Source organism: Bubalus kerabau, chromosome 10, assembly GCF_029407905.1.
Source record: "Bubalus kerabau isolate K-KA32 ecotype Philippines breed swamp buffalo chromosome 10, PCC_UOA_SB_1v2, whole genome shotgun sequence".
NCBI lineage: Eukaryota > Metazoa > Chordata > Mammalia > Artiodactyla > Bovidae > Bubalus > Bubalus kerabau.
This window is the reverse complement of record NC_073633.1, coordinates 5,958,794-5,976,521: the sequence shown is the minus strand read 5'-3', so window position 1 is coordinate 5,976,521 and position 17,728 is coordinate 5,958,794. Positions and strand designations below refer to the sequence as shown.

The following is a 17,728-nucleotide window of genomic DNA, read 5'->3' as shown; positions in this document are numbered from 1 at the left end:
TCCAGTTTGCCACCTAGGACCGCACTTGTCAGCATGGGAACTTTTCTGAATCATACTGGGGTACAACAATTTTAAAAACTCGGGTTTTTAAACATGACTTACACATTCTGTATAATGTTCAGTTTGTAACTTTTTAAAGTGTGGACACATAGAGGGATAAATAGGAAATATAAGAATTGGTTATTCGTGAGGCTTTTTTACTTACAGTATTTAAAAATTCAACAGTATGGATGTAAAATTATGTAAATTTCACACAAATGCTTATGAATCAAATCATTATTGAACAAAAGACTTGTGGCTGTGTAATTACTATTTTATGCATTTGATAGAATTAAATATACCCATACTTTTGTTTGAAGGAAAAAAAGGCTCGAGTCTTCCCTCAATTTCATCATCCCCACCAGAAATCCTAGGTGCTACTGGGTACACAAGCTCTGAATAAATTCTTATAAAAGTGAGTTCACAAATCCATACTTAAAATTACAGACACACAGCACTGGTCCAGGCCACCATACACCCTCACACTCAAAACCTATTTATCTTCAAATAACTACCCCAGAACATTATGTAAAAACACTGTCTGAAAGAAAAAGAAGCCGGTTCCCTGAGGAATTCTGGAAAATTTGCACAACCTCAAAGTGCCCTTGTAAACAGCAGCAGATGCATGAAATAATCGTTATCGGGGGAAAGATCTATTAGCCTCCTGATGATTGGCCCATCTGAAACCTTTCAATGAAAGAGCAATTTTACCTTTTTGCTTTCCTCTCTTGCACCCTCCCTCAGGCAATAAGAAGGGTCACTAATCAGTTTTTAATTTTCTTTCCTGGAGAGATACCAGAATAGAGCTGTAAGAATTCAAGGTAAAGACTTTACAAAACAGAAACCAAGGAAAAATCTGAGTGATACGAGCTCTAAAACAATGACCATAACCATACATTATTCTAAGCCTTTTATATAAACAAGCATCTTTCAGAAAGTTAAAAAAAAATAAAATGCAATGCAGTTAGTATCATTCTGAAAAGAAATTCCACATAAGCAAACTCCCAAATTGGGAGGGGAAAAAAAAAGATTCTTTGAGACAAAAGAGTCTCTCCCTCATATAATCTACCCAGAAAGAGTTGCACAAATCCAAATGCCGAAACTGCAGAAGGCACTCAAGCCAGATGCGGGCCTAGAAGGACCTGATTTAAGGAGGAGAGGGAGGAAACAGGAAGGGTTGGCAGCATGAGAGGAGACGAGATTAGCAGCAAACCTAAACGATTTTCAATCAGTTCTGACCTCTTCCCCCATAATCAGCTCCCAGCTGTTCCTTGCAGACTGCAAAGCAACTGAGGGCAGGTGAGCACTGAGAAATCAGCAGACGGGAAACCAAAGACAGGGCTCCAGGACCACGGACTGGGCTCTGGCAAATCACTGCCCCTCACTGGGTCCCTGTCCCCTCAGCTGTCCGATGGGAGGGCTGCATTAGATGACTCGAAATGCCCATGCCTAGTCTGCCTTCCTAGGGTAAGTGAAAGTCAGTCTGTTGTAATGCATGCCATCTCTCCCACATCCTCCCCTGCTGTCTGCTGCACTTGGGGGCAGGCATCGCAGGGCTGCATTACCTGAGGACGTATGACCACATTCAGGTTTGGGGCAGAGAACCAGACATGAACTACCAGGCAAAAGAATGAGTGACTGGCAGAAAAAGCAGTAACACGTAGCAACCAGTTTGTGTGAAAGATTTTGTCACCCACAGCTGTGGCATTATCTAGATTCTAGACACTTGAGATTTTCTTCACAGAGGAAACTGCCTGTAGCCTGCATATCTACTGGGATTTGTGAAGTGTTTGAATCAGTTCAGTTCAGTCGCTCAGTTGTGTCTGACTCTTTGTGACCCCATGGACTGCAGCATGCCAGGCCTCCCTGTCCATCACCAACTACCAGAGATTACTCAAACTCATGTCCATTGAGTCAGTGATGCCATCCAACCATCTCATCCTCTGTCGTCCCCTTCTCCTCTCTCCTTCAGTCTTTCCCAGCATCAGGGTCTTTTCCAATGAGTCAGTTCTTCACATCAGGTGGCCAAAGTATTGGAGTTTCAGCTTCAGCATCAGTCCTTCCAATTTATATCCAGGACTGATTCCATTAGGATGGACTGGTTGGATCTCCTTGCAGTCCAAGGGACTCTCAAGAGTCTTCTCCAACACCACAGTTCAAAACCATCAATTATTCAGCACTGAGCTTTCTTCACAGTCCAACTCTCACATCTATACATGGCTACTGGAAAAACCATAGCTTTGACTAGACGGACCTTTGTTGGCAAAGTAATGTCTCTGCTTTTTAATATGCCGTCTAGGTTAGTCATAGCTTTCCTTCCAAGGAGTAAGCATCTTTTAATTTTATGGCTGCAGTCACCATCTGCAGTGATTTTGGAGCCCCCAAAAATAAAGTCTCTCACTGTTTCCACTGTCTCCCCATCTATTTGTCATGAAGTGATGGGACCAGATGCCATGATGTTAGTTTTCTGAGTGTTGAGTTTTAAGCCAACTTTTTCACTCTCCTCTTTCACTTTCATCAAGAGGCTCTTTAGTTCTTCTTTGCTTTCTGCCATAGGATGGTGTCTCTCCCGGCAATCTTGATTCCACCTTGTGCTTCATCCAGCCCAGCTTTTCTCATGATGTACTCTGCATACAAGTTAAATAAGCAGGATTCCTAGTGTGACTGCGGGTTAAAACCTAGAGAGCAACTGTGGCTTCATGGAACTGGACTAACATCCCCTATGGTGTGATATTACGCCAATTTCAATACCACTAAGATGTGCTACCACTTCCCTCAGCCATAGGGGATGTTAATCCAGTTCTATGAAGCCACAGTTGCTCTCCAGGTTTTAACCTGCAATCACACTAGGAATCCTGGAAGTTCAAGGCTGAAAGAAAGCCATGAGGATGGGAGAGGGTATGGGCGTTCAGAAGTGATGATCCTCCAGCCATCTACATCACTCCCAGGGGGAGAACACTGCACATTCCACTGCTCAGGACCAATGTCTAGCAATTTCTCAGTGTGCTGCAAGGTAATAGATGAAATCCACATACCCAGTTAAATGACCTTAACTTTCCTAACACACTACACCCTTAACTACCAAGACTGACAAAGTTATTCATAAAACATATGCTAATACTCTTTTCCAGCCCTCCATCAAGTAATTTACAGAAAGAGTCTGGAAGAACCAAAGGCAAATCCTTCACACAACATGAACAGCAACATTCAAAGCTTATACAGAAAAGATTTTGGAAATCTAAATATTCAACAACCAAGGTTTCAAGTTACAAAAGCAACAACAGCATGACTAAAACAATCCTCCTATCAATCCTTCTTCAAATATGACGAATATTTACTGAGCACCACCACGCGCCTGCCACTCTTCTAAGCTCCCATGGATTTAAGAGTGGATAAAATATACAATATTTTACTGCCACCAGGAAATTTACAGGAAATTTTGCTCAAAATATTAAATGTCAACTTTGTTTTAACTGGGAGTGCTTTCTCTGCTGAATTATACACATCTACCCTACCAAGGAATTAGTAAAAATAAACAAGAGATATAGATAGGTATGTCAAGGGAATAGAATTGGGAGTCCAGAAATTAACCTTTAATTTACTGTCAATTGATTTTTGATAACTAAAAAAATTAGTTTTTTCAACAAATGAGCTAGGACAACTGGATATCCACATGCAAAAGAATGAAGAAAAGATCATAACCCTAAGTGTAAGAGTTAAAGCCATAAAACTCCTAGGAAAAAAAAAAACATAAGTAAATCTTCATAACCTTTGAGTAAGTAATGGTCACTCAAATATGACCCCCAAAACACAGGAAACAAAAGGAAAGATAATTGGACTCATCAAAATTTAAAACTTTTGTATATGAAAGAACATTGTCAAGAAAAAATTTTTAGATCCCACAGAATAGAAGAAAACATTTCCAAATCAAGTATCTGACAGGAAAAAAAAAAAAAAAAACTTGCCATGGGGTCAAGAAGAGCTGGACACGACTGGACAACTGAACAACAACATACTATACACACACAGCAAACACTTAACGATAAAAAGGAAAATAACTCAGTGTTTTTAATTGACAAACTAAAGATACTTCTCCAAAGAAGATATACAAATGGCCAACAAACATATGAAAAGATGCTCACATCCCTAATTTTCAGGAAAATGCAAATCAAAATGACAGTGAGACACCACTTCACATCCAAAAGGTTAGTAATAAAAAGATTAAAGCAAGTGTTGGTGAGAACGTGGGGCAAATTGGACTCCATAGACATTGCTGGGCTTCCCTGTGGCTCAGATGGTAAAGAATCCGCCTGCAATACAGGAGATCTGGTTCGATCTCTGGCTCAGGAAGATCCCCAGGAAAAGGGAATGGAAACCCAAGGATTCTTGCCTGGAGAATCCCATGGACAGAAAAGCCTGGTGGGCTACAGTCCAGAGGGTCACAGAGTCACACACGACTGAGCAACTAACACTTTTACTTTCAGACATTGCTGGTGGGAATGGAAAATGGTGCAGCTATTGCGGAAAACAATTTGCAAGTTCCTCAAAATATTAATTGCTGCTATGATCCAGCAATTCCACTCTTAGGCATATATGCAAGAGAAACTAAAACATTATGTTCACATAAAGACTTGTACATGAATCTTCATAGCAAAATTATTTGTAATAGCCAAAATCCATCAACTGATGAATGGACAAATATGGCATATCTATGCAAAGGACTATTATTCAGCAATAATATGGCATGAAATACTGATACATACATTATGAGTGAATGCAAGGTGAAGAAAGCCAGGCACAAAAGACCACATATTATATGAATCCATTTATAAGGAATGTCCAGAATATGCAAATCTACAGAGACAGAAAGATGAGTGGTTGCCTAGCTGGAGCTGGTAGGAGGGCCGGGAGGAAAGGAGGCGTGACTGCTAATAAGAGTTCTTTCGGAGTGATGAAATATTCTAAAATTCATTTTGATGAAGGTTGCACAACTCTGTAGATACATGAAAAACCACTGAATTACACACCTTACACGAGTAAATTATAAGGTATGTGACGTACATCTCCATAAAACTGTTTTTAAAAATTAAATAAGAAATTAGAAGTCAAGCAGGGATACATGCACCCAGGGAACCTAGAAAGTATCAAGGTGAAAAGATGTCTTTCCTTCTCAGATTCATTGCTTCTATCAATCTGGAAGTACCTTTCCTTATTCAGATTAATTCAGCCAGTCCACAATCATTCATTGATTCCTCAGGAACTCAGCTTGACCTGGGGATCCCATAAAAGAGATATAGTCCCCTCCCTCAAGGCTTTCTATGTCTATCACAACAGCTCCCACTCATTCGGCATGGGGCTCAGGGTTATGCACAGTACTCAGGATAAGGTGGAGAATTTGATCCTCATTTTTTAGAACTGGAAGCTGACTCTGAGGGTAGTGACTTGGCCGTGGTTACAGTACTAACACATGGAAGCGAGACCTGAGGCCAAAGTTATCTATGACCAAGACCCACACCCTCATCATCTTCCGATATTGCTCCCAGGGTAAGGTGGGCAGGAAGGTACAGAAACTCCTGCAATGAAATGCAGGCTTAATTCAGATTAGGAGAGAGCCTTCAGAGAAAGTGGCACCTGAGCAGAACCCTGCTTGATGAGAACGGGGACTTCACTCAGGAGGAGGTGGGGTGAGGCTTTCCAAGTAGAAAAAGACCAGGATGAGAGTGAAGGTAGAGAATTCAGACTAGAAAGCAGCTTGGCTTGGCCAGAATCCATGACAAGGCTATGGCAGGTGGTGGGAGTAAGGTCAGATAGATGTGGGGTCCCATCATGAAGGGCCGGGGTGCAGCCCTCATACTCAGGAATATAAACTAAGCCAAAGAGATTGAGAAGCTACAGCAGCCATCCAGCTGAGAACTGACAGCAATCTAGATCAGGGCAGAAGGCATCAGAGGAGGGGAGAAGAGTCAAACCTGAACATACTGAAGTGGTAGAATTCCAACATCTGGAAAGATGTGGAAATTTAAGGACAGCCCAGGTGCCAAAATCCTGACAATCCTGACCACCTTCCCTCCTGCCTGAACCTCTTCCCCTTTCCCTTAGGAAAGAATTCCACCCCTACCCAGCCCCAAGCAGAACCTGTCACCCTGAAGGTGACCCCATCACCACTGTGGTTCAAGAATGGCCACAAGACTCTTTGCTAAAAGACACAAGGGCAAGTCTGCTGGTGAACTTCGGGAGAAGGAGTCTTCCCTCCTACAACAGAGCCTGTCTCCACTCCCATCTCACATAGTGGCACGGACAGGTATCATCTGTAGAACCATTTACCCATCTGCTACCACCTGCATATGACCCCGATTCCCAGGATGACAGGGCACAGAAGAGATGAAGAGAAACTGGCAACCTGATCTGAGCAAACAAATCTCCTCATGTTAAAAGAATCTGCAATGAAATCTCTGTAACCAAGAATCAAAGCATCTTAACTGATCAAGACCAAGTGCGGCCTCATTCACCAAACTAGGCAGCACCAGAAGACAGAGTCTGGAGGGAAAAGAAGGGCTGAGACATCTACTGTGACCTCCAGCGGGCAGTCAGAAACTCAAGCCAGATAAGAGGCAGGAAATCTCACTAGGGGTACAGATGTGAAGTTTCAGCATCCCAGTGGTAGCTGAGGCAATGTGAGTAAAAATACAGAGATCTGAAAAATCACTGGTATCTGTGGATATTGAACCACTGTTTCCCTACTTCTAACAACCAACCCATCCATGCCTCTCAGAGATCTAGCACCACTTTGGGCAGGGTTGCGGGGTAAGATATCCTAAACTGGAATTCAGGGCGAGGGAGGCAAATAATAGATCATACATAACGACAGCTATCATTTTAGGGGGCTTCCCAGGTGACGCTAGTGGTAAAGAACTCGCCTGCCAACACGAGCACCTTTTAGGCTACGTGCCTAAAATTCTTTTCTCAAATCTGTGGTCATTCCGTGAGGCAGTTTTCCCACCCCACAGCTCACAGGTGAGGAAAGAAGAGTCCTGTGGCCCATCACAAGATCAGTTATTTCAGGATTTAAACACAGGGCAGGGTAGGGGAAGCGGGGAGACCAAAAATGACCACACAGCACCCCAGTTAGCAGGATGGTTCCAGTACAAAGTGGGAGCAGTGAGAATGGTGGATAAAAACCAATTTTGACAAGTGACAAGGCAGGAGAGGCTCCAAGATTGCTTCTCAAACACAGATCTACACGAAGGGCAAGGTGGGACCCGAGTGTTTAAAAACTCAAACGGGGACTTCTCTGGTGGTCCAGTGGCTAAGACTCTGCACTCGCAAGGCAGGGGCCCAGGTTCCATCCCCAGTCAGGGAACTAGATCCCACATGCAGCAACTAAAGATCCTGAGTGCCACAACGAAGACCCAGCACAGCCACATGTTACATTTTTTGGGGGGGTGGGAGGGAGAATTTTCTTTAAATAAAAAAAAAAAACATCTCACAGTCTCCATGGGCTAGCTCAGGAGCTTGACCCCCAACTCATGTCACTGTTCCTACGCAAAGATGTATTCTAAACAAGGTACTTTCTTTTTTTATATAAGATTTTTTTTAATTTTATTTAACTTTACAATATTGTATTGGTTTTGCCATATATCAAAATGAATCTGACACAGGTATACATGTGTTCCCCATCCTGAACCCTCCTCCCTCCGCCCTCCCCATACCATCCCTCTGGGTCGTCCCAGTGCACCAGCCCCAAGCATCCAGTATCGTGCATCGAACCTGGACTGGCAACTCGTTTCATATATGATATTATACATATTTCAATGCCATTCTCCCAAATCATCCCACCCTCTCCCTCTCACACAGAGTCCAAAAGACAAAGTACTTTTTCAGCAACCTCCGGGAGCTGAAATGAGCCTCGTTTGGCTCATTCCTCCTCTGACATCTGACCTCTCAGTCACTGTCCATAGGGTCTACCGATCAGCGCCTTTCAGGTCTTCTGGCCTGCATTCATCTCCACTTGGCACATCAGTAGCCTTGAAAACAAATTTCTCACCCATTTGGAAACCACTGCCAGGCCCCCTCTTGACTTCAGTGAATTACTTGCAAGAGCCATCTCAGCCTCTGGGGACTCAGCAAGAGTGTTCAGTTACAGAGAAATGGATTAACAATAGGTGGCACTAAGGAAAAGTGACCATCTCACTTTAAAAAAGAAAAAAAATAAAACAGGAAATACATGGTTCAGAGGGCAAGGAATGCAATCCACATTTCTGAGAATGGTACAGACTTTCCAAACTGTGGTTATAGGCTCTGAGTCACAAACTAAACTGGCTGGTCCCTGACCTTAACACACCTAGTCTAGATCCAAACGAGTGATAACAGGGGCCTGGTTAAATTTAACATATGAGACTTAGAAACAAACCTTGTGACACAGGAGCAAATGGCAGTTACTCTTACCACCCAAAGCAGGCTGATTGGAGCATTAAGGACGAGCTTTACGTGTGGCTAAAATATCAGAGACAAAGCTGGGCCGAAGAAGGTGGAGTGCGTGCATGCTTAGTTGCTCAGTCGTGTCCGACTCTTCGAGACCCCAGGGACTGTAGTCCGCCAGGCTCCTCTGTCCTCGGGATTTTCCAGGCAAGAATACTGAAGTGGGTTGCCATTCCCTTCTCTAAGGGATTTTTGCAACCCAGGGATCGAACCCAGGTCTCCTGCATTGCAGGCAGATACTTTACCACCTGAGCCACCAGGGAAGCTCCCAGGGAAGCTGAAGGGTTATGGCAAATCTGACATCTGACCGGTCCTGTTTATAACAGGCCTGTAGAAAAATCCATGGTGCATCAGAATGAAAAACATCATTTGTCATAAAAACCCAGTATTTAACTTTGACCCTGACTTCTCCATTATGCCTCAGAGAAGTGTCAGATGAGGTTTATGCAGCTTTAGCAGTAAAATTAGCAGTACAGCAAGATTAAAAATTATACCAATGGCCCCCAATTTTGTAAACCCACACTATGAAACCAACTGACACTGATCTCCAATGGTTTAAAGAATCCGAGACAAGGGAAGAAAAGCAACTAAAGTGTGAGGATCTATTATCCCATCTTGAAACAGGCCCTTCTTCCAAAAGACTCTTAAGCTGTAAGGGGAAAGTTACATTGTTAAAAAAGAGAGAGGAAAGATTCAGTAGTTAGTTCTGTAACACAAAAATGGTGTAACTCATGTTTTCTGAAATAGCTGCTCCTCAGCTAGATCTTCAATGTCCTGCATGCGCTCAGTTCACTGCACCATCTCATTTTCTACCCACTATCAATGTAAAAATTAGAGTACCTTGGCAACAGGATTTCTCACAGTAAGATTCACTTTATTCTAGGATATTTTCAAGTAAAAATAAAATGGCAAAGGAATCTCATTATCCAGAAGATTTTCAACATGGCCTGTTCGGCCTATTCCAGTAGTAATACTCCATTCATTCTCCTATTCAAATTACAGCGAATATGCATCTATTACACATGTACAGCTCTAGCTGCTGGGGATCACAGGCAAGGGCTCTCAGGCTTCGGTGGGAGAGAGAGGCATCTAGAAATAATGCTTGCAGTGTGATAAGTGCTATACCAGGATGTGTGCAAGGCACAGACAAGCACTCAGCTTTGCCAGGGTAAACTGCCTTAAAGGCTTTCTAACAGATGGGATGCTCAGTTTAAGTCTTAAAGGATGAGTTCAGATGAATGTGTGGCTAAGGAAAGGCAAAAGGGTACCACTCAGCAGCAATCCCAAGCATAAGGCGCAAGAAAGTCAGGTATGTTTGGAAGACTGAGCAGTTCTACCCACAGAGTAAGTCATTTGGGTACACAGAACTGCTGAACGTCTAGGTCAGGTAGAATGTTAACTCAAACAATGATGGTTGGACTTTATATGCAAACAGGAAGGAAGCACTCAAAGGAGAAGAGGACAAGGAAAGAAGGAGGAAGAATCTAGACCAACAATTTCTGAGTGTTTACCACATGCAAGGCACCATGAATTCATGAAGTGGGTATTATTTTGTTTGCATTTTACAGATGGGGAAACTGAGATTCAGAGAAGAAAAGTAACTTTCTGAAGGCCTCACATCTAATAAGTAATCAGTGGAACCAATATGTAAATCTAGTGGTCTGATGCTACAGCCCACGCTCTTCATCAATCCAGTATACTGCCTGCTAGTCTAAGAATATTAAGCAAGTTAAAGATACGGATTCCATACTGTTTTCACTAACCTATGAGGCATATAACTCTCTTTCAAAAGAGAAAAAAGAAGGCATCTGAAAGTTAGTCTGCATACAGTGTAGAAGGTTGGGTACCAAATACAGAAGAAAAAGGGAAGCTGCTACCTTCCATGGCAGTGGTTTTCACCTGAGAGTGATTTCACCTATCAGGAGACATTTGGCAACATCTGGGGGTATTTTTCCTTGTTACAACTTAGGCAAGCGGTGTGACTGGCATCTCCTGGGTAGAGGCTACAATTACACCTAATTATCCTACAATGGAGCAGACAGCATCCCACAACAAAGAACCATCTGGCCCCACGAAACAACCTGACAAGAACCACTGAACAAAAGATGAGTTTCCCGTCTCATTTTATAATAAAAATAAACAACCACTGTCCATATATCTAATGGAAAGTCGAGTCTGAACTTCTGACCCTGCAACTTAGATTTAATTTTATCACCATCTGCTATGGTCTAAATGTTTGTGTCCTTCTGAAATTCGTATGTTGGAAACTTAAGCCCCAAAGTGATGGTCTTTAGGAGGTGTGGCCTTTGGGATTAGTACCTTTAAAAAAAAAAAGGCCAACTGAGCTCCCTAGCCCCTTCTGCCACATGAAGACACAACAAGTTTTCAACCTGGAAGAGGGCCCTCACTCAACCATGCTGGAACCCCTGATCTCAGGCCTCAGCCTCTAGAACTATGAGACATAGATTTCTCTTGTTTATAAGCCACCCAGTCTGTAATATTTTGTTATAGCAGCCTGAATAGATTAAGATACCACCCATGCTCAAAAACAACAAAAGCTGTGTATCAGTTTAAATTTAGTTCAAAGTTCAGTTCAGTCGCTCAGTCGTGTCCGACCCTTTGTGACCCCATGGACTGCAACACGCCAGGCCTCCCCGTCCATCACCAACTCCTGGAGTTTATTCAAACTCATGTCCATTGAGTCAGTGATGCCATCCAACCATCTCAACCTCTGTCGTCCCCTTCTCCTCTTGCCTTCAATCTTTCCCAGCATCAGGGTCTTTTCAAAGGAGTCAGCTCTTCGCATCAGGTGGCCAAAGTATTGGAGTTTCAGCTTCAACATCAGTCCTTCCAATGAACATTGAGGACTGATCTCCTTGCAGTCCAAGGGACTCTCAAGAGTCTTCTCCAACACCACGGTTCAAAAGCATCAATTCTTCCGCGATCAGCTTTCTCTATAGTCCAACTCTCACATCCATACTGACTACTGGAAATTAACTTAAAGTCAGTTTAAGCTTAATATTATAGAATTCAAGGACAATTATATTAATGGGGCAGCAAAAAGTGTGATCCAGTATCAACCAAGAAAATTGTAAGCCCCTAGAAAAGGATAGCTAGTCATTATCTGCTAAAGGTAACAAACAATGCTTTCCCCATTAAATTGCTTTTAAAGCACTTTAAAACCATGGATAATAAATGGCATTTTTAATCATTTTTTTAAGGAAAAAATCTTGTAAAATTGAGGGGGCAGTAAGTCTAAAGATCTAAAAGTATAACATGGTATCTACAGGGGATAAGGCTATAGTATATAACTGAAATTTGCTAAGAGAGTAGATCTCAAGTGTTTTCAATAAGAAAGAAAGGCGTGAGATGTGCATGTGTTAACAATGGTGAGATGCGGGAAGCCTTTCACAATATATACGGGTATTGTATCATCAAGTTGTACTCCTTAAACATGTTACAATTTCATTTGTCAATTATATCTTGATAAAGCTGGAAAAAATACTTTCATTTTTTTTTTAATTTTTGAGGGAGCATTTATATAGCAGTTCATCTTAAACAGTTACGGCACAGATATCACGTTTGAGGTTTAGAAACCTAGACGCAGTGTGAAAGAGGTGTACTATCCCAGTCACCTGAAACTTACTAACCAGTCAAGACCCATAGTCAATCTTCTATTACCCCAGAAATGCTTATACCCCAGAAATGCTGGGGTACAATTACTTGCTTCAACCTATGTTTAGAAGGTCCCTGACTGTGTACCTTATGTCATTGGTATTAAAAGATACAGCTATATGTAAATATAATACGATTTGCAAAAAACTACTGCTTTTCCCTTTTTCTCAGTCTTCTTAGATGTTTTATTTACCAATCTAAATAGAGTATAAGAAACAATTGTTGGTAAGAGAGATGCATATAATTCAAGTCCCCAAGTTCTGCTTTTCTAATTTATTAGCAAGTTTCTGAACAAAGTATCAAAACTGATTCATAATATTCCCTCAGGAACCTCAGGATGATTCAGAAAGTAACTTCATTTAAAAGTTAATGGATGGGTTTAACTGTGTGAATTGGATGGTATATCTCAATAAAGCATTTTTTTTAAGTTAAAGGAAACTCCATCTTACTGTCGCATTGGTTTCATTAATTTAGTCAAATACACTGAGGGAAAAACAAGCACCTCAGTGTTTATTACATTACTACTCAGAGGACTAAAATCTTGCTGAAATGAAAATACTGATCTAGTTCACATTTGCAGCAGCAATTTTGTGAACTAAATCATAAAACCTCATGATTTTTTTTCCCTAAAAATCTTTTGCTAATCAAATGACAAGTAATAAAAGTAGTCTGAGTCACATTCAAGTTTTGCTTTCCAAGAGAACAAAAAGAAAGACTTCTACCTCCCCCAGCACAGAAAACTACAAAGGACAAAACAAAAGTTTTCCTGAACAAACACTGCTCAAAAAACTAAGAGACCAACCACAGCAGAAATTCCTACTAAAATAAACAACAGAGATAGCAGCAGAGAACAAACAGCTAAAAGCTATTGTGTGGCTCGACACACAACCAATAGCATTCAGTTTATATAAACTTGGGTTTTTAAATCTTGGATAGGGCTCAAACTCCAATCTGCACGCAAAAGACTTTCTGTTTGACAAGGTAAGCTTACCTCTAACGTAAGTTAGGAACGCAAACAGCTATTTCTTATTAGTATGAATATGACACCGGGTTTTATTTTTCTAATTATTTTTGAAACAGAAAACTATTTTCCATTTAAATGCTACTCATCTTAACAAGGGGCTTCCCTGGTGGCTCAGACAGTAAAGCGTCTGCCTGCAATGCAGGAGATCCGGGTTCGATCACTGGGTCGGGAAGATCCCCTGAAGAAGGAAATGGCACCCCACTCCAGGACTCTTGCCTGGAAAATCCTGTGGGTGGAGGAGCCTGGTAGGCTACAGTCCATGGGGTTGCAGAGTCAGGCAGGACTGAGCGACTTCACTTTCACTTGAATCTGAAGATATAAGATGTGTAACTATTGTCTTCAAGCTGAAATGCTTCCCATGGGAACAAATGTGTAGATTTTTTTGCCTAAAGTCAATGAAAAACTTTGATCGGAGTTGCAGAAAAAAATCACTTATTACTAACTTTTCATTGAGTAACTTGGTGTTTAAACAAATCCAAGGTGTTTTTCAAAATAGTACAGAGGGGGAAAAATTGTTTTACAAAGCTTATTTCTATGCCTTCTACTTAAATTTACTACAACTAATCTTTTTAATTTATAAAGCATTATTATAATGGTAATGCAAGCAAATTATTAAACGTTTAGGAATTAGTAAAATTCCTCCCATTAAGGGTTAAAATATGTAGTTTTAACACAAGATTAGATGTCTTCATCTAAGATAGAATGTGAAAAAGGGTCATCTCAAAATAAATATTAGAAAATACTTTTGAAAAAAATTCTATTTCAATTTCAGGGGAAAATGTCATATGCTTAGCTAACTTTAGTTAGCGATAATCAAAATTATCAAGAGTACTATTCTGGAAGGAAAACACTATAATAGTAGTTACTGGCTATTGACTTCATAGTAATTGTTTACTATTTCATTTACAAACTAAAGTAGGAGTTAAAGAAAATGCCAAGTAAAGAAAATGCCAATAATATACACACACATAATATTCATTCAGTGTTTGAATATCATGTAAGATGCTGTTCATACATTATATCATTTGTAAGCACATATGTGTGTGTTTAATTTAGTACATACCATTAGCAGATTGGAGAATGAAACGGCAAACCACGCCAGTATTCCTGCCTGGAGAATTCCATGGACAGAGGAGCCTGGTGGGCTACAGTCCACGGGGTTGCAAAGACTCAGATACGACTGAGCAGCTGAGCACGCGGGCACAAGCAGATAGGTGCTTAACACATGCATTTTATGGTAGCATAGTAGCTACAGATAATGTGGTTAACTTCAGCAGACATCTGTGTTACACATATGGCCATCAAAATAACTGTGGCGTGCTTCGTGACATTGAAAGAGGGCATGCCTGCTGCAAAATGATTACTTTCAACAAAGGCATGCCTAAATTATTGTTTAGTTAAATGGCATATATCCAAAATAACAGCATTATAAAGTTGTGAATGCCTTTGAATCACTCACCAATTTTCTACCTATTTGTAAAACAAGATAAGCACCATCAGGTTATAAAAAGTAATCACGGATCAGGATTTTTGATTCATGTTTCTTTGACAATATTATTCCATTTGATCCCAAGTCTTGGCTGCTCTCTTGACAGAATAATGTACAAGCTCCACAGCTGACAGGAATAGGGCTTTCATGATAAAATAGGAAGCTCACATACCAGATGACTTTGGACTTCAGAAAGATTGCTTTGTTGTTTTAGTATCAGATCATGAGTTATCTTTCTCTAATTGTTTCAAAGCCAAAGAGAATCTATGTGTTATCAAAAATGTATGATGTTTTGGGGAGTGTTGCCTATTTTGTTTGCACAGTAAACCAAAGAATGTTACATCATCTTGTAAGTTCTTTCCCTGATTTCATGTTGGGGGGGTGGGGCGGGGAATGGGAGTTAGAACATAAAGAGCTAAAAGTATACAATGAACACTTGCCCAGAGAGTCTTTTATTGACGTTAAAAGGAAACACTGAGAATCTGATTGACTTTTGCTTATTACAATTACAGGGCAAACAATATTCAAAACAATTTCCCAAAGGGTTAACTTTATTTTGTGGCTTTAACTGATCATTTTTACCTCCTTTCTCTAACCAAAAAAAAAAAAAAAAAGACAGCTGTAAAATCAGAATTCTGTACACCAAGAATGATTCAAAGCTGAAACTTTTGACAGAGAACAGTTACTCTAGTGTGTATTAAGCTGTGTTAAAAATTAATTCACACAAGGAAACGCCCAGAGTCTACGCCACTAGGATTAAATTCTGAGATGACAAGACAAGGACAACACAATTGGCAGCCTTCACTTTATTTTTCAGACGGCCTGCTGTACGGGAGAGAGGCGGGGGAAGGGCGATCTCCCCTCCTCAGACTCAGCAGCGGAGGTATCTGAAATGCCGAAGTGATTTTAAACTGAAGGAGAAAGAGAAAACAACAAAACACTCGGGACTGCGATCATCTCTAGGTAGCTACCTTACTGCGAGACAAAAACCAGCGCGCAGGCGCTTCCTTCAGGTTGTCAACCGTAAACACGAGCCCATCAAAATTAAGGAAGTGGGTGTCTGCAAGCTCCCATAGCCTTTTTGTTTGGGTTCTTCAGGTTAATGGAGGTAATTGCATTGTAATGACCTACTAAGAGACACAAAGTTATTACCTCGTTTGGAGAGATGTTTACTTAAACATGGGGCTAAAACCAGGTTGCTTTCGGAAAAGGAAATTATTTTCCGGCCAAACGTAACATTACCCAACCACAAACACAGGCGACACAATCACAACCACCTAATACATGTGTTTCAACGAATGAGCTATTTTCCTTTCCCAGTAATCCTATCAAGGAAAAAACAGTCGTTCAACAAAGCCGAGGATCGCCTGTATATTCAGTTCTGCGCCTCTTTGGGAGCTCTGGGGGCCTTAGCTGCTTTGGGAGGAGAACGAGGTAGGGAAGAGTTTGGGGTCTGTTTCAGGACGGTGGATTGTGCTGAGAGCTGGTGCATGGACGATCCTGCCCGACGTCAAACTTACTCTCTTTTATGAAGGACTCAAAGTTAACTCGGCCTGACACGTCCACCCCGCACCTGAGCGCGGAGGTTAGCTGCCGCGCCTTCCCACCGTGCGGAGACGCCCGCCGCCCGCCCCGCCCGGGGGACAGCGCTGGGACAAAGCCGCGGACCCCCTAGCTCTCCCGGCTGCGCAGCCCCTCCCCCGGCACACGCCCCCGACCCGTGCCTACCTTGATGCCCTGTTGCTGGGTGGTGAGAGTTAACTTGGATTCATTCAGAAGCAAAACTTCGCAATAGAATTCTTCCGGAACGGCGCAGAAACAGCCCATGTCGGCTGTGGCGGGCCTCGGCCAGCGGAGAAAGCTGCGAGCCAGCCGCTGAGCCACCCCCTGCCCTCAAACGCGAGGCATGAACGGACTGTCGGCGCCGCGGCGAGGCCGAGAGCACCAGTCACCGGCGGGGTCCGGAGCGGCGCGGACGGAAGGTAAGGAGGGCGGGGAAGCCCGGGAAAGCGTCAGCGCCCGGGAGCGGCCGGGGAAGCGCCGGCGGAACTGGGCGCGGAGGGCGGCGGCGAGTCCCCGCGCATCCTGCGGCTCCGGCTCCTCCGAAGGCGGGGGCGCCGCGGCCCCTCCCGCAGCCCTGCGGACGAGAAAAGTCGCCTGTCAAAGGGGTTTAGGGGCAAGAAAAGAAAGGGACGAGAGCTCCGGGCCCACCTCGGACTTGGAAGCCCCTAGAAGCCCTGCGGCCCCCTCCACCTACGCCCGCCAGAGCGCAGAAGCAACGCACCGGCCTCCCCTCCGCCTCCGGGGTCCCCAGAGGGAGCGCGTTTCCAGCTCCGACCCCACCCCGCAGCCCCCGGTTCGGTTCGCCGACCCGGGAGCACTCGGCTGTTCCTTTGTGTCAGGGGTGCCCCCACCACGTCCCGGCCCCACCGCAGGGGCAGTGGCGAGGGTCGGCCCTCAGTCCACTACCGCCGTCTCCCCAGCCCACCCGCACCGAGAAGCCGGAAAAGGGTCCGAAAGGGTTTCGGGCTCCTTACCGCGACCGGCGAGTGGAGGTCAGCTCGTCGGGGGGCGCAGCTCCCGTCTGGGGATCCCCGAGTTCATCACGGGTCTATGCGTGGCCAACTTGAAGCTCTCCCTTCGAGAGCCCCCTTCCCGGGCGGCGGAGTGCTGCTCCTCCAGGAAATTCAGAGAAGCCGGCGGTCGGGAGGCTGGTGGGCGGAGGAGCCGGCGGCCCGGCTAGGAACGCGGCCAGCGGGCGAGCGGGGTGTGCCCCGGGGCGCGCCAGGCCGCGGCGGCTCCCGGGAAAGTTATCTCGGCGGTGCGAGGGGTGGCGCCCCGGGCAGGAGCCGCCCAGGTGCAGCTGGGCCGGGCCTGGGTGTCTGCGAAAGGCCCGGGAGCCAAGCTGGGACCCAGTGGCCGCGAAGGGGGCGCCCCTTCTGGGGCGGGGTCTCGGCTGGGGATGGAGGGCGGAGCAGAGATGGTCAAATGGCGAGGTGCTGGAAGGTCCGCACGGCAACCGC

General features: G+C 43.7%; 1 protein-coding gene and 1 long non-coding RNA gene across 7 annotated transcripts in view; one reads left to right on the top strand and one right to left on the bottom strand.

Moving 5' to 3' along the window:
- EPB41L4A (erythrocyte membrane protein band 4.1 like 4A) overlaps positions 1 to 16,568 on the bottom strand; it is a 283,127-nt gene extending 266,559 nt beyond the window's left edge. For 3 of the 6 annotated variants that reach the window (XM_055536501.1, XM_055536502.1, XM_055536503.1), the window contains exon 1: positions 16,434 to 16,568. In XM_055536501.1, the coding sequence (XP_055392476.1) occupies positions 16,434 to 16,532 (99 nt within the window). In that variant the 5' untranslated portion in view covers positions 16,533 to 16,568. Of the gene's footprint in view, positions 1 to 750; positions 1,192 to 1,604; positions 1,694 to 16,433 lie in introns of those variants that run through there. The other 3 variants (XM_055536506.1, XM_055536504.1, XM_055536507.1) reach the window with 3 other exon arrangements.
- On the top strand, positions 1,345 to 10,461 carry LOC129620790 (uncharacterized). The gene is made up of 3 exons (XR_008698697.1): positions 1,345 to 1,506; positions 3,171 to 4,244; positions 9,953 to 10,461. It is a non-coding gene; the product is annotated as an uncharacterized LOC129620790 (long non-coding RNA).
- Positions 16,569 to 17,728: the final 1,160 nt, after the last annotated feature.